At 46.9% G+C, this 27,927-nt stretch overlaps 1 protein-coding gene across 5 annotated transcripts in view; it reads left to right on the top strand.

Annotated features, from left to right (window-relative positions):
• Positions 1-27,927, top strand: part of LOC119450503 (uncharacterized) — a 228,589-nt gene that overhangs the window by 183,525 nt on the left and 17,137 nt on the right. For 2 of the 5 annotated variants that reach the window (XM_037713978.2, XM_037713980.2), the window contains exons 4-18: positions 27-1,073; positions 2,103-2,215; positions 2,845-2,906; positions 3,392-3,537; positions 10,420-10,566; positions 12,689-14,242; positions 14,763-14,864; positions 15,469-15,582; positions 16,532-16,657; positions 18,632-18,754; positions 20,733-20,849; positions 23,746-23,869; positions 24,889-25,049; positions 26,551-26,725; positions 27,576-27,853. In XM_037713978.2, the coding sequence (XP_037569906.1) occupies positions 27-1,073; positions 2,103-2,215; positions 2,845-2,906; positions 3,392-3,537; positions 10,420-10,566; positions 12,689-14,242; positions 14,763-14,864; positions 15,469-15,582; positions 16,532-16,657; positions 18,632-18,754; positions 20,733-20,849; positions 23,746-23,869; positions 24,889-25,049; positions 26,551-26,725; positions 27,576-27,853 (4,389 nt within the window). The remainder of the gene's footprint in view (positions 1-26; positions 1,074-2,102; positions 2,216-2,844; positions 2,907-3,391; positions 3,538-10,419; positions 10,567-12,688; positions 14,243-14,762; positions 14,865-15,468; positions 15,583-16,531; positions 16,658-18,631; positions 18,755-20,732; positions 20,850-23,745; positions 23,870-24,888; positions 25,050-26,550; positions 26,726-27,575; positions 27,854-27,927) is intronic. The other 3 variants (XM_037713979.2, XM_049665925.1, XM_037713981.2) reach the window with 3 other exon arrangements.

Raw genomic sequence — 27,927 nt, 5'->3', positions numbered from 1 at the left:
CCTTTCTCTCTCTCTCTCTCTTGCAGCTGGGTTCCTGCTGAGTGATTCTAAGTCCTCTCCAAAGTCCGTTCACGTCGACCCGAGTAGTTCGAGCATGTACGCCGGCTCGTCGACGCTAGAGGGTGCGCCGCAGCCAAAAGAGACCAGCCCGCCACCCTCCCAACAGTCATTACCGCCATCATCGCCGCCAATCGTAGTCATTTCTCCCACTACCACCAGTCCAACCACGCAACAACCAACCCGACCTCCATCGACGACAGTCACCCAGCCTCCCGCGACCTCGGTCGCCACCGCCAGCACAAGGGACCAGTCCACGGCGACGACGCAGTCTCCCGTAGTGGTTGAAGTCACGACAGAAAGCGCAACCACAGTGTCAGATCTGACGTCCCGATTTCCCGGCTCCGTCGAGTCTTCAGTCACTACGAGCATTCCGGTAATTGGTCAAGCCTCGCTCACAACAGTCGACTACGACCAGACGGGCGAGACCGACGGTATCGCTCCTGGCGTTCCAGTCACCAGCGCTCCGCCGACCACAGCTGTCCCGACGACGGTTGCGAGCGTGCCGTCGACGTCGGCCGAGGCCCTGCCCTCCACGGAGTCTGCCGCAACGGAGAAAGGGGATGATTCCACCGCAGAGACCTTTACAGTAACTTCTCCCGTTCAGAGTGTGTTTGGAGCAACCACCGAAGCAGCTACGACTGTAATCGATGCCTCGACGACAGCAGCTACAACCATGCAAGCTCCGTTCACTGGCAATGGCTCCGAGTCCACCACGACTTCTTCTGCAACGGTGACTCCTACAGAGCAGGAGCTCGCGACCGTTGCCACGAGTGCGGTTCCCGAGAGGACCACGACATCACCAGGCGCGGTCGAAACCACAGTCAAAGCCGAAAGCACGACCAGTCTATATGAGACGACGGTGGCCTCGCTGACTGAGCGCTCGTTGACGACAGACTTGGGGACGGCGACGACGACAAGCTCGCCAACGGATGAAGAGTCGTCGACGCTTACGGAGCTTGTCACAGCGGCGAGCACCGAAGAACGTACTCCCACCGGCGGTCTCCCTCTTCCTGGTAGGAACACAACAAAGATGTCTCAGCTGCTAAATGTTACGCAGGACTCTTTCAATATTTTTGTGTTTTGTAGCTCGCCTTCGCGTGAATACTTTGTAATCCGTATTTTAGCCGAACTGTATACGTGGCTGCGCCTGTTACCGATCGACAGCCTGAGAATCACACCATTCGCGAGATATGTAAAAAACGGTTAATTCATTCTATATTTGTACGAGAAATGTATTTCTATTCAGGTTAGTGCCCGGAACGTCAAATTTGATTTTTCTTATTATTTAACGTGCTGATACAAAACTCTACACTGTCCATAAAACGTTTAAGGAACGAAGTTCTGGTAGTTCGGCGCTTGCATATCAAGTCAAGATTTCTTGTTGCCACCGTCTTCTGCCAGCTTCAAACGTGTTGACAAGTATTTTTACAGCGAATCTGTATATGCCTAGGCGAAAACACTCGTGGTCCGACCACACAAACCCTCCGGCGGAAATAAACCTATCGAAAACCTATCGAAAACTCGCGTCTCGTTCACTTGGTATATACCAAAATTGGCACGGAAGAGTACGAATGTATGGCTAAAATGACTGATAGGTCATGACATCAATAACATCACATGCTCGTCATTTACGTCACGATGCGGGTATGAGCCAGGGACAAGCAAGAAGGAAAGAAAGAAAGAAGGAAAGAAAGAAATCGCGCGTGGCTCATACCGGGGGGGCACATTTCCGCTTCGCTGGTTTAGCATCTGTGCGGGGTGCCTGGGCGGTGAAATTTTCTTCTTCTGCTCTGCTTTCACAAATACTAAGCTCCCGTTAAGAGCGAAAATGCAAATGTGTCGACCCTATGCATAGGACATTTTGTTTGACAGAATGGTCGAGACTTTCACAGTTCTTCAAACTGTATGACAAACATCTTCGCGTGTGTTTGTGGGCGCTGTGTATGTTTGTGCGTGCGTACAATTCAACTTCGTGAACAACAACGTGCCCCAGTATGTAATTGCCTTTTATGAGACCCGTTTTAATCTTTTTTTTCTTTCAGGCCCGAACGCTGTTGTTGGTGAGATCACACTTCCGGAAGAAATTTTCAGCGAATCTCTGAACAACAAGTCCTCTACAGAAGCAAGAGATCTTTCGAACCAGCTGAAACAAGGGGTACGTCGTTCTCAGAGTAATCATTCTGTCACTGTAAATAAAACCTCGTTTCTCCTTCTGAAAAAAAAAGTTGAAATCAATGGTAGGTTCAAACACAATAACACAATATGATTGATGAATTTGACGTGAGAATGCGGCACCCAAATTTTGTGAGATGCCGTATATAGTGGACAGCTTCGAAAGTATTTCGACCATCTCTGGCTCTTTAGCATGCAGATAATTATAATGAAAGTAGTATTTTTTGCATTCCTCCCGCTGTCACTGTCAAAATATTGTAGTCTATCGTTCCTTGTACCAAAACTCCTTATCCTTGTCATACGTTCTTTAATTTACGCATGCTTTAATTCGAACTTCGGTTCGTGACGTATTTGGTGCTCAGAAACTTTGTCTGCCATGTTGATCATCATGAGTCAAACTACAACGAGTATTCGAAGGCCGCGAAGACGACTTTTTGACTGCAAGGACGAGTGGCTTAACATCACGCACCTTTAACACCAATTGTTAAGTGTCGCGCACTCGAGAATGGTCCTTCATATTTCACAAAGTTCGTTTGGCGACCTTGTACTGTCAAATACATGCGATAGCGCGTTGTACATCCATCATCTTATCGTCCTTTTCATTTTTCATAGTTAGAAGACATCCTCAAGGGACTTGGGTACCGCTACGAGACGGTGGACATTCTGAAGTACAGGTACGCACGGCCACAGCCTCTCTCTCTCTTCAATTCCGTTCCAATGATTTACTTTCATTGCAGCGTTTTTCATTTCTTTCAAACGCTCTCGCATTTTTTTTTTAGCTGCGCTCCTCACGACGTTTCACACGGACCGCATTTGTATCCCCGTGCCGGAAGCGCGTCACTTGCGCAATTCGTTTTTTTTTTTTTTTTTTTTTTTTTTTCGCTTCTCAGCCAGGTCAATGCGTTCTCGAAGATCCGTCGGGTCAAAGGTGGTTCACAGGTACACGGCCGCCCGCAGTTCCAGAACGCCGGACCGCGGTGGACTGATGCGGCTTTATCTTTCCAGAGACCCGGCTGCGGGTAGTTGGGCAAGGTCGTTAAGACCTCGCGTGTGCAACGCGCGTGTAGCTAGCTATACGTATAACGAGGCGTTCCACGTTCTTCCTTTCTTGCCTTTTTCGATTCTTTCTTTTGTAGCTGTCTTATTGCATCGCTCGCAGGAAAGGCAGCGTGGTGGCTTCGTTCGTGGTGGTCGGCGGCGACCTGCCTGCGGCCAAGGTCAAGGTGGCCATCCGAGACTTCCTGGCCAAGAACAACGGCACGCTCAGGGGACGTCCCGTAGACTCAGAGTCGGTTGTCGCCAAGGGTGAGCCATTATCATCTGAACCCCTCCCGCGGTGTGATGTCCTGCTGTCTTTTTTTACCTGCTAACAATGGACCGGGAGCAAAAACAGAGGTGACCCGTAATGTTGTACAGTACCGTCCCAGGTCAAATAAAAGCGTAGTATATGCAGAAAAAAAACGTAAAAAAAGCAAGCGTGTTTTTTGAATGAAATGTATTTGTGTGGGTCGGCGAAGCGTAGGATAGTGCAAAAAAAAAATAGCGCACAAAAAATGTTTAGGTTAACCTCTTCCTTTCCGAAAATATCCGGTTATCGGAATTTCACGACATATGCCGCTACATAAGTGCCGACATAGCTGCTAAATCGAAGCGGGGCACTAAAGCAAAAGAAAGCAGGATTCTGATGCCCTGTTTCAAAGAAAACATCTTTAACATGTTACTTCGAACATTTAGCCATAAACATGTGCTAAACATGTCCATAGGTCAAACATGTAGACACTAAAACAGTTGTTTAACGCAAACATATCGCCGGGTCACCGCCTCTTAGAAAACAATGTTCTGCGCAGAGTCTTCAACGTGGCTTGACTTTCCATTCGTGAACTAGTGCGGCTGTATCCACGCAGGTGCACAAATAATCACTATTTCTGGAGTAAAATGTGTTGTATAGGCTGTCATAAGATGCAAGGCAGTTCAGTTTCAAAGTTAAGGCACGTACAGCGAGAAACGTGCCGGTATAACATTATTTCCGCATTATACACCCTGTTCAGTTTTTTTTTTTTTCAAATGTGCGCTAAACTGTGCTTTCCATCTCCCCCCCTCTCTCTCTCTCTTTTCTTCCCTATACCCCCTTCCCCCAGTGCAGGGTAGCAAATCGGGCGTACGCCTGGTTTACCGCTCTGCCTTTGCTCTCTTCTATTTCTTTTGTTAGACATTTAAAATTTCAGCAGGGGCATAGCGACAGGCGTGATACTAATTTTGTGTCTCCTAACTTCACATACCAGTACCTATTATAAGCAAATTAAATGTTTCTTTTCTTGTTTCATGTAAAAGCAACGATTGGCCAGAAAGAGCTTAAGTAAAAATAGACAATTTGACTGGATCTCTTTCCGAAGATTTGTACGTGAAGACGAGTACTAAGGGCTCTATTAACGATGGAAGAGAAAAAAAAAATCTGCAATTTGGCGCCCGTTGGAGCGTGGTCTTTTCGAACATCCTCGTATTAATTATAGCTTGCACTGAAGCGACATAACCTCGCTATTTACTCCTGCTTTCACTTTTGAAGCATTGTAAGGATGTTTAGAACAGCGGGGGATGAATAATAGATCATTCCATGTCGTCTGCACGGCTTTGAATGTATACCGCGTTGCCGGTTCACAGCCGCGGAAGTAATATACCCCTGTCAAGCGGGCAAGTTAAGTGCACTTACGGAGAGTGTCACTCGGTTTAAGTGCACTTTGCCCAATCTAAACGTCGCAAGTGGAGTGTCACTCGCTGCAGAGTGTACTCCGGTCGAAGTGCGTTCACGGAACGCACTTTGCTGGCCGAGTGCGTAGCCTCGTCGCCAGCGGTTTCAATGGTATAAAATGTAATGCATAAAAAAGGACACAGGAGTTCATTTTAGTGGTTGAACAGCTCTTGCGCACAAATAATAGCCTAAAACGCGTTCATATTCTGTTCGAGCAGGATCAAATGCCGCCTCGTCGCACGCCGCTATGTCGTTCTGGATTGGCTAGGCATTTTTCTTGGCCAGCATTGACTTGTCACATCTTAAATAAAAAATATTTTAGTTTTTTGTTGAAAAAACATATATTAAGTTTGTTTTAATTAATGATACAACGTAAGACAATCACTTTTTAGAAGTACTTTTTTCTTTTTAATCTACGTTTTCACAAAACGCGCTCGTAGTCTGTCGCCATTTTTTTTACTGCGAGTGCACTCTGTTTTCCCGTTTAGAACCGCGTAGCCTAAAGTGTCACTCAAGGTCCCGAAGTGCACTCCCCGTAAGTGCACTTAACTTGCCCGCTTGACAGGGGTATAACCTACAAAGATCTAGCGTAGGTTATAAGTTTTTAAAACTTCACACTTTATCGTTATTTTTCCACCCCAAAACTTTGGGGATTCAGCTATTGGCATTAGATTGGCCAAATGAGCTACGAGAAAATATATCCGCAATGTGGGGGAATTAAGTTTCAGGAAAGGAAATATTGTCATCAACCTGAGAGCCTATAGCAGAGAAAGGCATTATCCCCTAGCCAGTGCAAATTGCTGTGCAACTACCTAACCTTCTTTCTGAGAACCTGCATTGGGTTTGTATTGTAGCTTCGTTCTATAATCTCGGGTGAAAGACAAATTTCCCCCGTCATGGCACGACAGCTGAACAGCGCTGCTACCACTGGCAACCGCTAAGCCTATAGGACTGGTGTATGGTAGCAAACCGGTAGTGCTAAACTAGTTAACCTCCCTGCCTTTCCTTCTCCACTCCTTCTTTCCTTCCTTATAGGACTGAAGCATTGCAGATAGCCTTTTATGAGGGGTACACGGTGCCTGCTTTGAATGTACTCGTTGTGGGAGTCGTAAAATCGGCACATTTCATTCGTTACGTAGTAGTAAACAACTTTATTGAGGTCCTGAGAAGCTAGGCGGGGGGGGAGGGGGGGGGGGGGGGGGCTGATAGCCGTACGAATAATGCGAAACGCTGCCGAAAGTGTTCTAACGATGTGGAGCATTAGTTCTATTTTTTAAATTTAATTTATTTTTATCTTGACATCAATATCTCGGCCCAGTACAGCATTTATCTTCGCGTATTCAAACCCGGATACAATGTTATACATTAATTTCTCTACGGAACAATAGGGTTTCATTTATACAGCGTATTTTGTGCCGAGGCGGGCTTGAAAAAAAAAAGCAGTACTGAATCCAGGCGCCTGTTCAGCACTGATGCGAGAAAGCAAGGTGTAAAGTTGCCCCTGACTCACGAGGACTGTACTGTCCCCATAAACTTGAGATTCTCACTATTTGAACGGCCCGCTATAGCTGGAAATATCGAAAGACCAATAAGACATTTTACGTTGTACGTGCTCTTAAAGCCTCGACCGTTCCCGAGAGCTAATCACCTTTAAATTTTAGGATTAAACCCAGACGATTCAACCGCTCGTGAAAAACGACAAACAGAAATGAGATTCTGACCTCTAATTGGTAATTCGAGACGGCATTAAGAGGTCCTTTGCGCGTAGCAGCAATATCGAGATATAAAGCCTCAAGAAAGCACTAAAGTTTAACTTTAGGCTTAGTTGCGTATGTAAATTACGCTTAGACGCAACAGGAAAGTAGTATGCAGAGAAATTTCATTAGCTAGAAAGACGCAAAAAACGAAAAACCGGCGACGACGCCACTCCGAAGTTTCCAAATCAGCTCGCTGTGGCCTCACTGATTTTGATAGCGCCTGCTCTGTTTTATGCAGTTGTTTACCAGTAAGTGAGAACTGCACCGCATTCTGAAGGCAACAAATGCACAACTTAATAATTTCGGTGAACTTTTCCTGCGTCAGAACAGCCCGAATACGATCAAACACCACGAAAGCCAGAGTTCTGTTCTAGAGTTGCCTCTCGAAATGCAAAAGAAAAGGAAGTAAGGAAGAAAGATTGACCTTCGTTCTTCTTTTTTTTTTTCCCTCTATCTGTATAACTCTTATAGTAGACTACTCTTTTCCCCCAAATTAATTAAAATGTAGTTTTGAACGAACGCTCCACCACTTTAACATTATTTATAGTGTTGGTCTTTAGTGTCTGTTTAAATCTCTCCTCTTTCAAGCTTCTTGCCGAGTACAAACAGCCCCAAAAAAAATGAAGAAGAAAAGAAGAGCAAACAGCAAAGAGGCAAAACTGCAAATCGGTGCTCCTATGGTTACATACGAGGAGAAATATCTGCCAACGCCACGAATTCCTGCTCGCTAACGCAATTGCCGTTCGATGTTCGCCCCAAGGACTGTTCTACACTCGCGCACTCGGCAAGGTCGCCTTGTGAGCAGCGCTTCGGTATTCGACATGCGATCCCTGCTTGCGGGCTAAGCTGCGCAGTTCGCAAGAGGCGCTGTAAGTGATACAGCGTGCATTCGAGAGGAGGAAAAAAAACAACCTCGTGTATGGAATTCTTCTGAGAGCCCATCCATCGAGTCGGGTGCCAGCTGCGGGTAGGTATTAATTAGGAAAAGAAAACAGTCACCGCACGCTTGATGAGAGAAGAAGAGGTACGGGCGTAGAATGTGCAACCCACAGGAGTGACGCAAATGACCGCATTTTGTAGAGTGCGCTATAGGAGTCGGGTCCTGAAAAAAAGAAAAGAAAAAAAAAAGCAACTAACGGTATGTGTTTATGTAGCCGCTGGGACGTGTGCAGAGTTTCTCGGCTCGTCGTCCGCAGCCGCGGATGGCGTCATTTGTGGTATTTGCTGTGCGCCGACGGTCAGCTCACTGGGTGTCTCGATTGTCGGGAGTCGTGTTACGTTAGTTCGAGTACACGATGTAGTCGCGTTTCGCATGGTTTCACCTGGGCGTGCGTTTCTCAAGGACTGTTCTGTTCTGCCAAGGCAGTCGGTGAAATATTATTGCTTAGTGTAACACGAACACAAAGGCATGTGCGATGTTGAAGGCGTGGTCAAGCGATCTGTTGGCTGACTAATGAGCCCCCAAGCTGCTTTTTAAGTGCTACTCGGAATGTGGACAGCACTGTCATGGTTGGTATTAGGGTATACTACGCTTCATTCATCCTGTTATGGTACGACTTCGAGGTAGTAGTCACTTTATTTAGAACGAAGAATTGTAAGCAAGGATCTTGTGTATTTAGTGTGAGGCAATAAGCAGTGATTAGAATACCTTCCAAGGTTCTAATTTTCCCACCACCTGGAACCGTGTTGCTGGAAACAGTGTTAGGATAAGGTATAGTCTGTTTTACATATAGGAACTGACGACAAACATCCGATATTGACGTCCTTGTTTCTTCTAGTTTCTTGTAAACTGCCTAAAATAGAGTCAAACCTCGTTATAACGAAACTGGATGTAACGAAATAATATATATAATGAAATAGGTGAAATTCTTCTTGAAATACCCCTAGGAATTCATAGTACAGTGCATGCAGTAATGAATATACCGAAGTAATGGGTATAACGAAGTAATTCTGGCCTATCAACTTCGTTATAACGAGCTTTTACGTACAATCCCGCACACTCCTACGCTATAACGACTGAATATTGTTATATGTTCTTTTGCAATGCGCATAATAGTTCTTATGTGTTACAGGAAATTACGGTTTATATTCACGTGTTATTATCACGCAAAGGCGCACTTAAAGCTTCCTGCTGCGTGGGAATTGGGCAAGAAGTTGTAGGGCTGCATCGTGGAAGTTCGTGTTGGTGCATTCACCGATGCACTGTCATTGTTTATTTTACTGCTGCAGTTTAAGGCCAGTGTGCCTCATTGCTTATGATTTTATAAATAATAATAATACGAAAAATAAAATGTGACAGAAGGAATATGTGGACATATTGTTTTCAGAAGATCTAAGCACTACGCCCTCGGCGAGAATGTTAAGGACACCCTTCTGGTAATTTTTAATGTATCGATTTACTAGGAGCACAACGATTCAAATGTGCAACAGCTAGTAACGGAAGTTTAGACGCAAAATCCGAATGAGGTCGGTGACAAAGGAAATGAAGCCAAAATAAAGGCTTAAGAGTCAAAAATAGCAGAGAAAGGATTTAAGAGGAAGCGCGGCAGGAATAAGTACTGCACAGGAAAATATTTAAACAAAGAGTACGCTCTGGGTGAAACGTTTTCAGTTGCACAGCGGCAAATACAAAACTATTGCTGCGTCGCCGGAAAAGCACGTCTGTCTTCGTTTCTTAAAATGTTTTTTTTTTATGTTTCTTCCTTATTCAATGTGTGTCGGTCTGACATAATTACGTGACAGTTTCTCAATGGAAGTTGGCTGGAGATCCTGGCAATAAAGCAAGCTCTTCTGCATTAAATAACGATAAGTCAGGAGGTTTATCTTCACATAGTCTGTACATACGAAGGAGATTTCACGCTTAGGTATGAGCGTAAATGATGGAGTAACGGGCGAGCAGCAGCATGCAGCATAGCTGACAAAAACCTTTCTCTTTATATCATGAACTTCCAGCCGCACCTGCTGGCATTTAGTCAATGGCAGCGATGGAGCGCGTCATGCACCAAGACTCAATTTGCTCAGTGCCCGCGGGCACACACTGCGATGGCTCTGTTATGAAATACTACGCTCGCCGTAAGAGGTTGGAAGGTGTACTCAACGCGTTTTAGCTATTAAGTTCGATGGGGGGAGGGGTTGGAAAACACACCTCGCCTCGCATGGGGACGCTTGTTTTCTTGGCCTCGCGTTTTTGGCTTACGACACTACTGCGACACCTCACAACAAAACCCATCGTATCACGACACCCGCCTTCTGTTTGACTCACAAACACTCGCACGCTCTACGTCAGGGGTCTCAAACTCGTGTCGAGAGCCGGGACAAATTTCTAGGGCATTTGTCACGGTGGGTCTGCAGTGTTCATAGTTTGTGGGTAGGGTCGCCGTCCTCAGGTAATTTACGGAATTGAGGAAGGGTTTAGTATACTCGCAAGGACCAGGGCGGCCGCATGCAAGAATTTCCACTGCAGCGCGTGTTTGAGACTCCTGATCCGCGCGTGGACGGCTGTTACGAAAGCGGTGGTTGGTGATGGTATGGTGACGGGCGTTTCGTGATCGTGGCACGTGATGGTGATGGCTCTGGTGCTGGTGGTGGTGGTTGTCGGACCAAACAGATTGGGGCGTGTATATACTCGGGAGTGAAAGAAGCAGCGCGTGCGCGGTGAGCCTGAGGTTGGTGTCTGGTGCGCAGACGTGACGAACTGGTGCAAGGTGGCCAACGGGGGTTGCCTCGGCAGCGTATGCGAGTGGGACTACCTGAGTGGCACCAAAACCTGCATCTGCCTGCCCGGCACGAGTAGGCTGAATGAGACCGCGTGCGCGCAGCCAGAAGCACCCGGTGAGGAAGCGAAGAAGCACGATCGTCCTGCCCATCGCACACCGCTTTGCCACATCATTCGCACCTCTCTCCCTATCTGCCCTTTCTGCGTTTGCTCGCACGCAAGCCACCATTCTGTCACCCGCATGATTCCGGCCAAATCACGCTGTCGCCATTGCTTGAGCGAAGTTTACCTGAGCCATGTGCGTTATCGATGCTTGCTTTGCTTCGTTCATTATCAAAACCCTCGCTTCTATTTTGTTCTTTTTTTTTGTCTAAGAATCAGAAGAGGGAAATGCCGATCAAGCGGTGCTTCCGAGAGGTCAACGATATGTCGAGGAGCAGGGGTTAAGCGCGTGACTTAGGCTTTACTCGACCGCCATGTTTGAAGAGAAGCCTTTTACCCCCCTCCTTTTTTATGCGGTGTTCCGATTAATATCGCCACCGCAGTGTCTTCCAGCTAAAGCAGAAGCTGTGTGATTCGTAGCAAAAATTTCTCTCTCATAGAGAACACTCATAAGCTTTCCAGATAGCTCGCGCTGGGAGGGTCAAGTGGATTTCATTGACGTAAACCGAAACGCCCTTGACTGCGGTAGCTCCCACGTCGTCAATGCGCCATGAGCGCACAGAGGTGGGCGCTGATGAAACGGATTGCTTATTAAAATTAACGACAGTTCTTTTTTTTCAAAGTTATCTTGCAACTAGGAATGAGAGGGATAATTTCGTAGGCTTTTAAAGCGAAGGCCGCTTCATAATTGGCAGTCTCAATGAACCGAACGCAGTTTATTTACCCATTTAGATGTACGAATACAAACATGAAGTGCAGAGAACGTCAGTAATCCTTATTTCTTCGAACAAGAGACAACTAAATATAAATATTATGCTTGGAAACTGGCGTAATGTTTGTTACTTTTGAATGCTTGAACGCTGCCTCCAGGTAGCCGTCTGCGAAAGGATTTCAGAGCATATATAGACGTTGCGTGAAAGTTAAACTTTCTTGTTACCCCACCATTCATCCCGCACCTTCGGTAATAAAAGTTACTCATCCAGAAAATACCTACTGCACTCTTCGAATCGAGAGAGGATGTATTGGCTGCAACAAAACTTGTACGATTTTTTTTTCTGTAATCACGGTCCTCGAGAATTTTTGCGATTGGAGGTATACACGCGTATGTGACCTAATATTATCAGCGTCAGATCTTCATCAAGCGTTCTAACTCAGGTCGCTCACTGTCGTTCATATCTCAGCTATAAGTGTTAGGCCGAAGCACTCAACTTTACTTCTTCAAGCCATTCCAACATGAGCAGATAAGCCGAAATTTCATTTTTGTCATATGCTCTACACCCGCGCTACTGCAAAAGTTCGCCATATATGTGCATGCTGTGCGTCATCCACCATTGCGCCACTGACCGCACGTGTGATCGGCTGCGCACCTGCTTTATGTTTTTTTTACGAAAATTCATGCCAGCGCTTTTATTTTGTTTTACTCGTGTCATTAAACTGATAAATGTAGAGTTGATGAACCGCTGTGTCTCGCCACTGGCGAGCTCTTTTCTGTTGTCCAATCATATCAAAAAAGAGCTACAAGCGCCCGCCTCGCTGCTTGAATAGTCATTTCCTTTTTTTTCTCTCTTCTATTTTTTTCTTTTTTGTTAATAACGCGTGATAAACTTGTATGAAAATCTGTGGACGTGTCCATGGCGTGTGCTTTAAGTGTATTTGATTTTCTAAACTTAATTCTTTACTAAGCTCTTTACTAAGTTAGACTGAGCGAATGTTGCAGTTTTCAGCTGTCTTCTTCACATTTGCGGATTCACCACGTATACCACATGGAACACGCATTCTTGACAGCAGTGAAGTGAAAAATTTTAATAGTAATAAAATGTAGCCGGCGGTTCACTTAACCGTTCGCCTAGCGTGGTTACCCTTTCACTTTTTGCATCTGCTTTGCAATGAAGGTCATTGTTACAGTAACCTTCACAAGAATCATCGAATCATACAGACTACTAATGCTACCATACCATTCTATCCCAATCTGTATGCTTCTCTTTCGCTTGATAACCTACATAGTTCGAGTGACGTTTGATGCCATACGTTCGTAACAAGGAGATATTGGTGTTTCTTTTTTCTTCTTTCCCGCAGCAGTAGCAACAACTGTAGATGAAAATACTGGAATAACAACCCTTGTGCCAACAAGCGACATCACAGAAGTCACTTCAGAGCATCCAATGACGAAAGTGGAATGGACGACAACACCCGCGGAAATGGCACCAGCCACGCCTCAAGACACAACACTGTCGGAAACAACGACACGAATGACTGCACTTCCCTTGCCTCTGACGACAACAACGCAAGCGCCAATGGACGCCATGACAACGACTCCCGCATCTGTTACGGAATCACCGACGACTCCTGGACAGGAGACAACGACGTCAAAGATTGAAATACCTCCGGGCACATTAATTCTGCTAGCAACAACTGCTCCTCCAACCACGACCGCTGAACCAGTCCCCGAGCCTAGTTCTACCGAGATGGCAACGACCAACGCCACGACGCTTCCAACGACTGAAGGCACAGTGACGACGACGAGCCCTGCAACCGCGCAGGCCACCGAGCATACGACCAGTACGACCTTGACAACTGAGCCACAGTTAGCGACCGATGTCGAAAGTTTGATGACTCGTGAAGTCAGGCAATCGACGGTTGCAGCCTTCGCGACTGAAAGTAGCGACGGCACCAATGCAACGACGAGTATGGCGACAGACGCCGGAACTACGTTGCAGACAACTGAACAAGCTACCACTGCCGTTACGTTTGAAGAAACCACTACTTCTGGCATGATGACAGGAGGCCCTCTGACAACAGACGTCGGGGCATTAACTACCGTATCCATGCCGTCAAACGAAACGGCGGTGACTAACGTTCCAACGAACGAAACGACACTCACTTCGTCAGTCTCTTCGGAGAACAGCACGGAAGAGACCACGATGTCCTCAGTCACCGTTCCATCCGTCATGGTGTTCTCATTAGCGCCTGCAACAGTCGCAGACACCGCGACGGAGTCAACGCTAGCGACGACTGGGAACGAAACTTCGGAGGAGACAACGACGACGATGTCGTCGGTGTACAGGGAAATCGACGGTGATGCCATGAACGGCACCGAAATCGGCGAGTTCAACGCAACCGTTTCGACAGCTTCGACAGATCCGGTCTTCGTCAACGAAACCCTGCCATTCAACGTGACGGACTCTCCAAACACTACGCTCTCTCAGGTTGAGACAGTCACGGACGTCTCCATGACGACCTCAATGGCTGGCGTAATGAACGAAACAGAGTCGATGAACGCGACGCTGACGTATCCAGGTTTCGGCAATGGGTCATCAACGGAAGAAGTGGACCCCGACTTGAATGTGAGCAACCGCACATTCTCCATGGGCAGGAACCTGACCTTCATGAACAACAACACCCTGTCCGACGATGGCGTAGATGTGGTGAACAGCACCATGGATTCGTGGAACATGACGGCCGATGGCTCGTTGCTGAACACTGCAAACATCACGTTCGGAGGTGACGACGGGGCAAGCATGGTAACCGAGAGCGACAATACGACGGAAGTTAGCATGACGACCACTCAGTTCTTCAATGAAAGCATGGTAAACTCTACGGAAGACATGTTCAGGGCCCACTGTTCTTCCGGTAAGTCACGTTCGCCTCCATATGCCTTAAACCATTTTCTCTTCTGGCACTTCGTTCACAAAGTTTTTCTTTGTTAAGAACTGCTTGTAATTGGTCGGATGCCTTGCCTAACATAATTATCTGTGTCCTAATTGGAAAGGTTGCTGTTCTTACGAAAGGTTCGTGCATACGAACAGCTTTGTGAATACTGACCCTAAATTCGAATCGGGTTAACAAGCGCGTGTCATATCTTCTTGCATTATTAACTGGCTTTGTTGTTACATGTGATTAGAAACGTAACTGTGAGTTTGAGTTTCAGGTAATATCCACTTCGGCGCCGTAAATGTAGAATTACGACGGTCTGCCGGGAGACGAAAAAGATTGCAAGCCAAAGTGACGAAAATTATTGCTTTTTTGTATTTTGTCCAACACAATGAATGCAAGTTCTCGCAGCCTGCGCCCTCGTTATATATCGAAGGACGTCTACCGAACTACAGTTTTCAAAAACAAATTTGTTTACTACTGGTCGCTATTCTTTCAGAGGAATTTTACTGTCCCGCCGACGGAAGCCACACTTGTCTGAAGACCAACCTTCTCTGCGATCAGTTTGAAGACTGCCCTGGAGCCTTGGACGAACAGAATTGTGAGTGCCTAAAGGCATTCCGCCAGTACATTCTGCGCGCTGTGGAGATAGACATGGATGTTTTTAACATGCGATGAATACTTGTTTCTTTAACGTTTTATAATCATATATCCCTTTCTATCTCGTACGTAAAGAAGTCTCACTGGTCCTCTCGCGTTTATTTAGCTCATGCAGTTTACTGCCACAGTGTTATCCGTTTCCTGAGCAGTGCATCATCCATTGTTCCTTTTCTTCTGCGCGATAGTTTACTTCCTGTCACATCGAGATTGATGCCTTTCATAAACTTGTGCGCGGGTGCCCGCCTCAGCAATTTCGCAAGCACCTCCTTCGTTGCCTGACGTCGTATAGCGCTGCAGCGTGTGCAAGCAGCCAGAGGCCACTGAGAATTGGTATAACGGTAGCCTGAGTCCAGACGCCTCGCCTCGCCTTATTCAGTTCGCAACGAGCCCATTGACGCGTCGCGTCTTTGATCGCGCCATGTCGAGCCCTGTCACTTACACGCTGCGAGAAGCGAAACGACGGCGCTGTCTCGACGCGACCTTTAGCGTATCGTGTGTCTCCTTTCTTCTTCTTTTTCGGTGCTTCGACTGCGTCCGGCTTCAAGGCACCGACACCTGCGGAGTAAACTTCCAGTGCAAGGACACCTCTTGCGTCATGGCGTCGGCCAAGTGCGACGGCATCCGCGACTGCCCGGACGGCGAGGACGAGCACAACTGCGGTGAGTAGCATGGCGGCTTATTTCTATTACAATTAATAAACACGGAAACGTAGAGACAGCATACAGAGTGAGAAAGATATGCAGGCTGTCAAATGCCTCCTGGAAGGGACGTCGTGCCCATCCGGAATATCGCAAGTGGCGGCATGTCACTCGCGCGCAGGTTTTCTTATGCGTTTCTTTTAATACAATCCAGTTTATTTTTTTTAAGTATATCAAGTACGAATTACGTACCCATGCTTAAATGCATTCTAAGTTTCCGTGCATTCACGATGAGGTGGCCCCGAAGGAGAATGATGTCGCAACTGCGCCGAATAGATGCTTCCCGTATAGAGTCGCTTCTAGAATTGCTCAAGCGGCGGGTCAGAAACGTATTTATCGGCGTGGGGGCGGAAGCTTCTTGAATGCACAAATCGTCGGTCACCTTTCTTGTGCGTAGAAAGGAACAGTGCATTTCGGTTACTGCCTTAACAAGCGGAATTTAGACTCGTGTATGATGACATTTAAATGTTTCCCAAAACTTCTAGGCTGTACCTTCGGAGTGTCTGTCGCGGCGTGGCTGTGTATATCCCTTGAACGAGCAAACCCGTTGTCATACTCGTGTTGTCGCGTGGTGAACGGGTGTCTATCATTCTCGGCGCACCAAAATGACGTAAGGCGATGCGGCTGACCATGCGCCATTGCGTTTATTTGGAACTTCAGACCCAAGTCCCATATACGTCGTCTAGCGACGACCAATTCGAACCAAGGAAACGCGCTGTTCCCGCGCAGCCGCCCAGCAGTCTCGACTGGTCAAGAGTTTTATCAGACCAGAGAACGCGGAGGCCAAATCGATCGTCCGTCTCTCCGATTGATACGACCTCGCTTTGCCGTTGGTCACGCGCGAGAGCGTCAATCATTGCCGAGTAGCTCGAGCTGTGACCAACGCGTGTCTCTCTATTTTGCGTTGCAGACATAGTCAACTCCACGTGCAGCGACCTCGAAGTGATGTGTCCCGACAGCAGCGCCTGCATCAAGCCGCTCAGCCTGTGCGACGGCATCTACAACTGCAGAGACCGCAGCGACGAAAGCGGATGTGGTAAGTTTGTCCTCGCGCGTGTCTGTCCGTCCGTCTCTCTCTCTCTCACTCTCCGCCGCTTTCCTTTGTGCTTTCTAATCCGGGCACTCCCGGGTGTTTTGCACCGCCGCGGCCGAGAGGGTGACGAAAGAAGACGGGATAGCAGCGTTGCCAGGTCCCATACTGAAGTAAAAGCAACCCTTGGTAGCTATGGGAGAGAGAGGAGAAAGGAAAGACGGGGAAGCTGACCAGACTCAGGTCCGGTTTGCTACCCTGCCCTGAAGGAACGGGATAAATGATCGAAAAGAAAGGAAGATGAGGAGTGAAACAGCACTATAGTCTTGCGCGCACGTATAAACGTGCGCACGGAGTCCATAAACGGTTGTACTTCTCAGTCCACAGCAAAGCGGGTGCGGGCGTTATCGAAAGCGTAACAGAGCCAACGCGAACAGCCCAGGGGTGAAGGCTAGACAGGCACGGCGGTGCATTTTATTTTTTCTCTTTTCAACCTGTATTGTTCGTGATAACTATACGTTTACCTATGAAATTCAACCAGTACGACCGGGCGCGGTGGTAATTTATAGCTGCAAACTGCGTCAGCGTCTAAAATGTTCAATGGGAAAGCGTTATATGCCATATTACGCGAAAATCCGTCGGGGTGACTGAAATTTGGTACGAAAAATGGGCGACGTCGCAATGATTTAACACGCGTCAAAATATGCTGGGATTGACGTCACATTTCTCAGGGAGGTTCCTGTAAACAAAGTAAATTAATGGCTTTGAAAAGAAAATTCGGTACATTTCGGTCTGGGTGGGGAATCGAATCCGGGCCGCCACGGCAGCTTCACGGTTCTCATTGACTGAAAGTGTGCCTAGTGCGTGCGTGATTGCACACGTCACGTCGCAGCCAATGTGACTGACTGAAGGTGTGGCCTAGTGTGTGCGTCAATGGGCACGTGATGGCTCAGACAATGGGGAGGAGGTGGCGCCACGTCATTAGTGTATAAAACGAGCTCGTTCATGACGTTCCGAGGTCTACAAACGGTACAATGCTTTAGCATTCCTACGCGTAAGCAGTCTGAAATCTCTCTGCCGAATTTTTCAATTAAATTCTGGTGTTTTACGTGCCAAAGACACGATCTTACAATGAGGCACGCCATAGTGGGGACTCTGGATTGATTTTGACCCCAAGGGGTTCTTTAATGCGCATCTAAATAGGAGTACACGAGCGGTCTTGTATTTCGCCCCCAACAAATTGATGCCGCCGCGGCCGAGATGAAACGCGCGATCTAGAGAAAAGAAAAAAAGAAAGAAAAGAAGATAAAGAAGAGAGAGAGAAGAGAACGCCACTAATGCATTCACGTGCATCCCTGTTTAATGGATAATCCAATGAAGAAGGTTCCTGCTTTACTACTCTTGTACCGCTATCCTCTATATCAGCAACGCGGGTATTCTTCAGGACGGCTGGTCTCGATGACTGTAAATGACCGTCAGTGACTGTCAGTGACTGCCAATGACTGTCCATGACTGTCAATGACTGTCAACTCCGACGGCAAAGCCGTGACAATGTGCACGCATGCGCTACAAGTGTGGCGCAGAGATGTCAACACAGATATATTTCTGACCCAAATTAGCGCTGCCTTTCCTAGCATTCATCACCTTTCGAAGCACACACGCATTCTTGCGATGTTAACTGTTCCAGCACTTGAACATATTAAATGTTGAAGGTAATCTAACGTGTAGCCAGCGAAATTGGTGCTGGTTACCGGCGAGCTTTACCGGTTGCTCAACAGATGTATCCCAGTAAATAAGCTTGGGGCAGAAAATGTTGGGGGATATTAACCCGTAAATTATTCTGATTAACACGTACACCATGGAGACTCACTCCACGGGAGTCGTTGAGCCACGTGCTTACTGGAACAATGAGTCCCGTAGAACGATTTCCTATGCACCTGTCACCAAGTACAAAGGCGAGCTTATATTGATATCTTCCAGTGGACAAGACTCTGTGCGAGCAATCGAACAAGTTCTACTGTGGAGACAAGCTCTGCATTTCGTCCGCTTTGAGGTGCGACGGCCACGAAGACTGCAAAGACGGAGAGGACGAGGTCAACTGCAGTGAGTACAGCCTCTGCCGTTCCTTGCACAGGCGTGCAGGGAATATTTGCCGAGATAGTGCAAACAACATGGCGTATAAAGAAATAAAGGGCACCTCGTGGCACCTAACTTTCGGCCTTTTGTGTTTAGTAATACAGTTACCATTAAAGGTACTGCTACGAATACGTTATAGTTACCATAAAAGACGCGATATATACCTATATGACAATTAGTAGCAATTTACGTGCCGAATTCACAAAGATTTTTGTTCGTAAGTGCTTTATTTGCGCTGGCTAGCCGTCTTCGCTAATGATATGTCCAGCAGCCACGAGTAGCCAGCATTTACTCTTACGAACAGTTCTAGCGTAAGAGCTTTGCGTTATTATGGCGGCGTCGAGCTTCGTAAAGCGTAAGTGAAAAAAAAAAACGATTACGTTGGTACCGAAGTTTGGGCCATCTAGCTCTGTTAAAAAAGCGTCATAGTAAGTAGGTTTAAGGACGTCGAACATTTAGGTGTTTAGCGGCAGAATTGACAAAGCTTTATCGTTCGTTAGAGGTGTTTGCCAGTGACAGTAAATCTGACGTCACGATTGTCTTGCAGCTCCCCCAGTACATCATTTTTCTCCACCACTTCGACAGTTCTAATCTTATTGCTTGCATTGCCATTCTACCATACACATTTCAATGCCATATACTTTAAAACCTATTTGTGACTACTTTCCCTGTTCATGTAATGCCACTAAGTGGCCGCACAGCTTCCGCTGTAACCTATAGTTTGGCTCAGCTTGGCACGATCGCCATGCGCAGCACTGGTGTGGTCATGTGACAAATGTCCGCATGATGTACGCGGCGCAACGTTTAGCTCTTTCGAACTTCACATCTCCGGATCTGCGCCGTAGTGAAAGCGGCCCTTTGCAGCCGCATTCCTTTCACAAGACCGAGAGCTTCCCTTTCAAAAGCAACACCTTTTCACCTCTGCGACGAGGCCCTTGTAGCGCTAAAGGACTGTCTGGTGATCCACGGTACAGAGTTCCGTGGCTTTCACATCCCCGCCCGCGATCGAGACAGCTCCTTCATATGCTCGCCTTGTTAGCTGCTGTTGTCGAAGCGATTTAACTACAAGCTGCGCATCGACAACTTTGGTATCGCACCGCTCGTGCATCCGCTTATAAAGGCCTTGGGGCTGTGCGGGTTCATGAGAAGCGCAGACTCCCGCTCGCCGCGATTTCCTTAACAAACTTCGCTCTCAGACGTTCTTGCAGCCGCGCCAGCAACCAAACTCCGCGCCTGCCAGCCTTTGACGGCAATCAGCAGCCGATTAGCTGCAGCGTCAGCAAACGATGGTCAGCAAATAAAGAGACCTGTGGAAACATCGCACTGACCAGGCGAGCTATATGCCGATCTGGCTGGCGATATGCGGGCTAGTGCCTCGCGAACACGCGCTAACTTTACGAGCTTGTTGATGATCCGGTCGTTAGGAAAAACAGCTTCGTCCGGAGCTTGTATATCACGTGCGTCACGATCGCGCGCAACCAAAGGCCGACGCACGCCGGGTAATGTTGGAGAGAGTCGATGAAGCGAAAATTGTAGTGCCGTGCGGATCGCGACATCTAATCGCTTCCGGAGAAAAATAAGAAAAAGTTATTCGGCGGAGAAAAACAGCGGGTGCACGTTGAGACTTCGCTGACGTGTCTGTATGCTTGGGATAAAGAAGTGAGATAAAGAAGACGTGCGTCGTAAGCTGAGCAATATAAACGAGAGGCAAGTAAATAAGCAAATTCGTGATGAACTTCCTTTGAACTTTGGACTAAAGAAAAAAGACAAAACGTGACTGCACACGCTCTGCGATGTGATTTTGCGCGAGCTGAATAAAAAAAAAAGTAAAGCAAATCTATAGCTGCTCGCGACTAGAGGAGAGGTGGGGGGGGGGTTCGCTCTCTGGTGCATCGTACAAACAACGTGTCCATTCAAAAACCATCGCATTTTTTTTTCTTTCCAGCCTGCGGTGAGAACCAGTTTCAGTGCATGAACGGATTCTGCGTATCGTCTGCAACGGGCTCGGTTCGCTGCAACGGCATCGCTGATTGTGTTGATGGAAGCGACGAGCGTGGCTGCGGTGAGTGAGCGTCTATTTCTACGAAAGCATTTTTTAGACTTTGCAATGTGCTTGCTGCCTTTCTATCAATGCGCGTGGCCCAAAATATGGCGGCCGGTGCAATGCGAAAACAATGTTGAATGCTGTTATTGCGTTGTTCCTGCTTTTGTGCATTCGCTCCCATCATATTGAACACGTTAAGATTTGAATAACAAGGCAGCACCTGCCCTAAGTGAGTGAGAGAGATAAGATTTGTAGAAAGCAGGGAGGGAGAGATGATAAGAAAAATGTTAAACAGGCTCAGCCCGGTTGGCTGCTTTACACTGAGGAAGGGGGGGAAGGGGGACTGTAAGGTGAGAAGGACAGAAGTTCACAGTATGCACGGGTACACAAGCAGTGAAGTAAAGGCAGGGAGATGAACTAGATGTAGTTCTGGTTAGCTACCCTGCACGAAGTGAAAGAGTAAGGGGATAGATAGAGAGGAGGGAGAGAGATGGAGGAGCTTCCCAGTATTCACCATTCCGACGATGTCCCAGCCGCCACATTTTGTGCAACTGCGCAGTGCGGGAAAACCAACTCGACACATATTCTAAAGGGTCAGGGCAGGACTCAGTGTTCTCCCTTTACCTCCATTTTCTCTCAGACTGAAATAGAAAAACGATAACAGTCTCTTTATCTCTGTTCTTTCTTGATAACAAAAAAGCAATTTTTGTTCTCAAGCGATAAACATTTCTTTTGTTTTCTGGCCGGAATAAGTTTCTAGGATTCACTCTTGTGGCGTGCTATCGCCCACGTATTTCTCCTCGCATGTTGCGGGGTAACCGAGAGGAAAACAGCGGTCAAGTTATATCGCAATGCGTGAGGAGCGTACAACCAACATTGCGTCAGAGTTAGTCGGCACTGAGGGCATGAAATCTGACTTTTCAGCAAACGTGAAATGTGTCGCTGAAGGATAGCCGGACTGTAATACGATATGAGAAACTGTACGAACACTTCTCGTACTTCCCCATTAGTTTTAGTTGTAAACACTACCTGCAACGCCACACGTAGTGGATTTCTAGAGCGCAGAGATGTCCTTAAACCGAGTTCAACGCATGAATGCGGTAAATCTTGTAACTTTATCAATTAGGTCCTGTTGAATTCCTTGCTTCTTGACCATATAAAGCCGGCAGACATTCCATGCCGGCTTTATATGGTTGCGATTAACAAAATATCGAGCCTCTTTGTTTCCCTTCTCCTCAGTGCTTCTGAGTTCTCATTATTTTTCCTTTGAGCTCAACCTTTCGCGTTTTTTTTTTTTTTGTACTGAAAATAATAATAATGTCATTTTTTCTTGCCTGGGGTTAGCAGTTACAAAATGACGCTTTCATTTGCTATAAAACGGTACCTTACTGAATTCTAACGTCACGTGTAACATATGTAATAATTCGGTGCCAACTACGTACTGAATAGCGTGTACCAAATACTCATGCGTGCATTGACAATAACGGAGATCAAGTCCGACGACATCATGTTACTCACTGCATTGAGCTGTGGTTTTCTAAGTGAATAAGTTGCTTGTTGGAACAGAATAACGTGTGATATTCTTCCAGAACCGCAATCTACCGTTTTAGTCAAACCTAACAGGCTGCCTTGAGCCTTATTCGAAAAATTGGTTGTCAAGGCTGGCTTCTCCCCGCTAAGAGGCTTTTTGTGGGAAAGCCAACTTCATGGCTCTCTTCATTACATGGGTGAACTTGTACTGGAATGAAGAGTCAACTTGTAATGAACTTGGGTGAACTTACATGAGTGAACTTGTAATGAACTTGTATGTTGGAAGTATTTCTGTGTGAAACCTAGAACGCCGCTATAACAACGGTAAGCGCGGTGTTGATTGATTGATTGACTGATAGATAGATAGATAGATAGATAGATAGATAGATAGATAGATAGATAGATAGATAGATAGATAGATAGATAGATAGATAGATAGATAGATAGATAGATAGATAGATAGATAGATAGATAGATAGATAGATAGATAGATAGATAGATAGATAGATAGATAGATAGATAGATAGATAGATAGATAGATAGATAGATAGATAGATAGATAGATGCGCATCTCTGGGATGAACAAGGTTACTCTTTATTTTGCTACCGGAGTTGCACAGACTACAGACTCACCATGGAGACATCGTGTCTTCGCATATACGTTAAGAGCACGGTGTAAGAAGGCAGGTGATCCGACGGCGGCGCGAGGCGCGGCCACTTAGTGTGACTTTACGCACGCCGCTGCCGCAAGGGGCAGCACCTGTTCCGGGGGCCACTTTTCGCTTGCTTTGCTGGCGCTTCTATGGGCGCGTGCGGCAGAGGTGCTTTATTTCGATGCGTATATGTCGTTCGCCTGCTTAAAACGACTCTATTTGGTTGGAGGAACGTCCCTTTATACTTCTGCCGACAATTCGATTGACTCCGATGCGGCGAGCAGCGGCTACCTATCAGCCGCAAGCGCAGCGCGCCGTCTGCTCGAGCAGACGACGCGCTGCTCGAGCAGACGCCGCATATCGAACCTCAATCATGATATCCTGATTTCAGTTTTCTGTAGAGGAGCAGTCAGGTGACAAATGAGCGTAGCGGCCGTGCTGAAAGAGCAATGACTAGAGATAGAAAGAGAGAAAATAAGAGATGAAAGGCAGAGACGTTGACCAGAGTGTCCGGTTGGCTACTTTGCACACGGGAAAAGGGTAGAAAGGATGAAGAGCAATGAAGATCTGATATGAATAAAGTACCTATGAATTTATTGAGCAGGAATTTATCGGTGATGTTAGATTCGAGCAAACTCGAATGAAACCTTACTATCACGTTCGTCGCCATGATTACGACGGGCGGCCGGAACGCTCGCTGTGCGTAACTGAGCGCTTGTTTGTCATTTCAGTACAAGTGGACAACAATGGATTGGCGCAGGCGTTCGACGGCGACCTGGGCTCGTGGACGCTCATGTGCGCGGACAACGCGACGCTCGACCACGGGCACCAAATTTGCCAGGAGATGGGATACAGGTGCGTTGCACGGATATCGCGAATGTGCGCCTTACATACTCGGCACTATCGCTTCCAGACAGCCACTGAAGACGTCTTATATCCCTATTATAGCCGTCTTGCTCAGAGCCTGCAGAACATTGTGTCAGGTCTACTGACAAAGCTGCCCATTAAGATTTATTCTTCATGTCATGTTTCTTTTTTTTTCTCTCTCTTCTAAATGTGTATTCGCACATTTATGCTTTGTTTCCTTTTTGAAAAGTGATTTCTCCTTCTACGTTATAAGTCTCTTTCCTCCGCTTCCCTATCGCAGAGCATGCGGCAAGTGCTATATAATTGTGTATTTCTCTTTTTTGTTCCTTTATTCTTTCTTTTTTTGCGCATGTCTGCTTCGTATATGATAGCAAACTGCTTTAATTACCTTAAAGACTAATTTCATCTCGTGTAGTAGTCTTTTCATTCGTTCAACAATTAATGTTGTGGAGAGGCCGGCGACATACTTGTTGCCAACGTTTTGCGATATCGCAATAAATAGACCAACAAAAGCTATCACTTACGTAGGCGTCACGTTTTCTTTTTTTTCTCTCGTGTTCGGTGTTTCCCAGCATGCATCCCCTCTTACGGAAATTCAATTCCCGTCTCGTGAACACTTCCCCAAAACGCAGTTTCTTTCTCAACGCTCCTTACTACGCCAGTAAAAACAGACTATTTCACGGTGACGCGGTAAGTTGCGTATCCGACACTTAAACTTTTGCGACTATGCATCCAGCAGAAAGCTGAATATAGTCAACATGAAGAACAGAATTGTTTTTTCACAACGCGCTTTTCTCGCCTCTCCTAGCACTGTCAGATGACGTTTTCCTTTTCTCCCCTCTTCTCTTCAATGCTTTCACTCCAGGAAGATTGCGTAGGGACGTAAGTGAATCGCAGGCTCTGCGAATATTCACCGCTGTGCATTTTTGTACTCGTGGCAGTTTGTAATGTTGTAACGTTCGTTTTTCTTTCTTTCTTTTTTTATCTCTCTCTCTTTGACATCACAGCGGTGCACTTTCGATAAGGACGGTGAAGGTCGAAGCCAACGTCACCTCGTGGGGCTCATGGAGCGACCCTTACGAGGGTCCCGACACCGTCTGGTCGAAGGGACTCGCCTTCTCGGAGTCGTGCCATCACGGGGCTCTCGGGGTCAGGTGCGACTATTTCGGTGAGTGGCGAGCGAGAGTTATCTACGATTCACCCCCCTTACCGTGAGGTTGCATACGCAAGGTGCCGACCCACTCGCTTTTTTTTTTTTTTTTTTGCTTGCTTTCGAAAATACTCATTGGCCACCGCAAGGACTCGGCGACTGTGCCGTATCGCCACTGATCACGAGGTCGCACGTTCTATCGGGAACAGCATATCGACCAATTTCGGTCAAAATTCGACCAAATTTCCAGTGACGTCTCAGGTGACGTCTCAGAAACATTAAAGAAACTGTTATCATGAGTAGAAGCAAGTTCGAAATGACTATGGAAGCTACGAACCTAGCCATATTTGGTGACGCATGCGCCCGCGAGTCATCAATTTCTTTGTCAATAAGAGAGTTCGATTGCCTCTGTTCACGTTGAACGGACGCCCTTCCAAATAATGAGTGTGGCCACAAAAGTGACTGCGTGTGGTTTTCCCGGTTTTGTTCATACTTGCCGAGCAATGTACACGTGTCTAATTATGACGTTTTGAGGAATATAAGTACGTCTGCGAGAACTGGAAATAAATCCGTTGTCGAAAGTTAGCGCTGCGTGTTTGTCTATTGTGCTTTTCCGTGTCCCTCATTCTGCCTGCGCTGCAAAAAAGTTTTAAAAAATATGGGGTTTTACGTGCCAAAACCACGATCTGATTATGAGGCACGCCGTAGTGGGGGACTCCGGAAATTTCGGCCACCTGGGGTTCTGTAACGTGCACCTAAATCTAAGTACACGGGTGTTTTCGCATTTCGCCCTCATAGAAATGCGGCCGCCGTGGCCGGGATTCGATCCCGCGACCTCGTGCTTCTACAAGAAAGTAGACGAACGAAAAAAAAGAGAAAGCCACGACCGTTCTAACGTGCCATTAACCACGCAGAACCAGTGGCGATATCTAGGTGACCGAAAAAGAGAACAAGTAAAGAGAAAAACAAGTAAAGAGATAACAAGTAATAGGAAGTAACAACGCATTCGAATGAGAATGTCAAAGTAATTGAATGAATGTCTTAGGAGCGCGCCGGCTTTCGACTTCATCCTCTTTAACGTGGGCTAAAGTGACTGTCAATTTTTTTCTGTCTTTTTTTTTTTTTTTTTTTTGCTGTTCGAATGCACGTCCTTTACGCTGACTAATTATCAGAATTGTATCCTTTTCTTTGTTTGCGCCTATCAGTATAGGGATTGGTTGGACTTATTTCGGATTGATTAGATTTGCTGAATAGAACTTTTTTAGCCCACTTCAACTGCTTTCCTTCTATCGCCTCCGCTTCCTTTCTTTTTGAGAACAGGCGGGCGTTCTGCCCCGTCTTACCACATTTTCTGCCTGAGCATCTTTCTTTCTTCTTTCTTTCTTTCTTTCTTTCTTTCTTTCTTTCTTTCTTTCTTTCTTCTTTCTTTCTTTCTTTCTTCTTCGTTATATATTATTTTGCTTTTTTGTGTGGAGAATACATAATCATTGTGATGACAATGCGGCAATTCCTTTCGCAGAGTGTGAGAATCAGACGGAGGTGCTGTTCCGCATTGAGCGCGAGGCAACGGGTCAGCAGACGCAGAACGACGTCTGGCCCTACCTGGCTCTCCTGCACGGAAACGACTCGGCAACTGCCTGCCACGGAGAGATCGTCAGCCCGCTGTGGGTCTTGACTACCGCCTACTGTCTACAGTGAGTTATATTGATCTTTCTGTCTCCCCTTACCCCTTCCTAAGTGTAGGGTAGCAAACTGGATATCTACCTCCCGGTTAACCTCCCTGCCTTTCCCATCTTGTTTCTCTCTCTCTTCTACCATCTTGCCGTATACGATACAAATCAACCAGGCATGGCCCAGACGATCAGATTGTGCATTATTAATCTCGAGCGGATAGAACAGCGACTGCATTCAGAAAATGGTAAACTTTTACGGTGCCGAAACTAACGCATTCGAGCGAAAGTTGAGAATTGGTCACTTTCCCATACACGTAGCTTGTAAATTTCTTTGACGCGCATGCCTGGTAAAGATGCCCTCTGTAACAATCTCCCGTAATGTTACATATGTTAAGTTCCCTTCTCGTACCTTATAACGGAAAAAAGCACCCACATTACGTCGCAAACAGAGGACGTAGGCAAACATTCATGAAAAAGATAAGAAAGAAAGAGAAATGGTCACAAAAGATGCCCTGGACACTTCAAAAACACGGCAAAAAAGAAAGAAGAGGGAACGGTACGACCAGAAAGAGCACCTCAGAAAGTCTTGGTCAGATCTTCCTTCCCAGCGCTTCTCCGTTGTGTATGCATTAGCAGCCCGCACTGAAGGATTACGCTCAAAGAGCGCCAAGCACGCGTGAACGTTGAGGCCACAAACAACAATGGTCAGCGACATAAACACTTGAGTTCAAGCATGGGTAAACTGGCGAGTTATGATGTATATTAATCCATCGTGTTGTCCCCTACTCATCATCTATGCATCACAGACCGGTATGTCAACTCCTTATGTCCTTCCCCCCATTTCCCCATTCTCCCTCTGCCCCCTCGGCAGGCAGCTTCCCCAGAACGCTTCGCAGCTGTACGTGCAGGCGGGCTTCGCGCGGCCTGCCAGCAGCCGCAAGCACCACAGCGTCGTCCGCGTGGTGCTGCACCCGCACTACTCGCAGTTCCGCTCCAGGACGCTGCCCGACTACGACCTGGCGCTAGTGAGACTCGCCGAACCACTGTCCTTCGCCAACCACGTGGCCTCGGCCGTCTGCCTGCCCGACGACGTGGCCCGACCGGGCGTCACCTGCTTCGTGGGCAGCCTGGGAGACGGAAGGCCCCGAGGTAAGAGCTGCCGTTACACTAACGACTCCGTCTTAAAAAAAAATATGACGCCATCTAAGAGCGACAATTTGTGA

This window comes from Dermacentor silvarum, chromosome 4 (genome assembly GCF_013339745.2).
Source record: "Dermacentor silvarum isolate Dsil-2018 chromosome 4, BIME_Dsil_1.4, whole genome shotgun sequence".
Taxonomy (NCBI): Eukaryota; Metazoa; Arthropoda; class Arachnida; order Ixodida; family Ixodidae; genus Dermacentor; species Dermacentor silvarum.
Note: the sequence above shows the minus strand (reverse complement) of the source record. Positions and strands in the feature narration are given on the sequence as shown.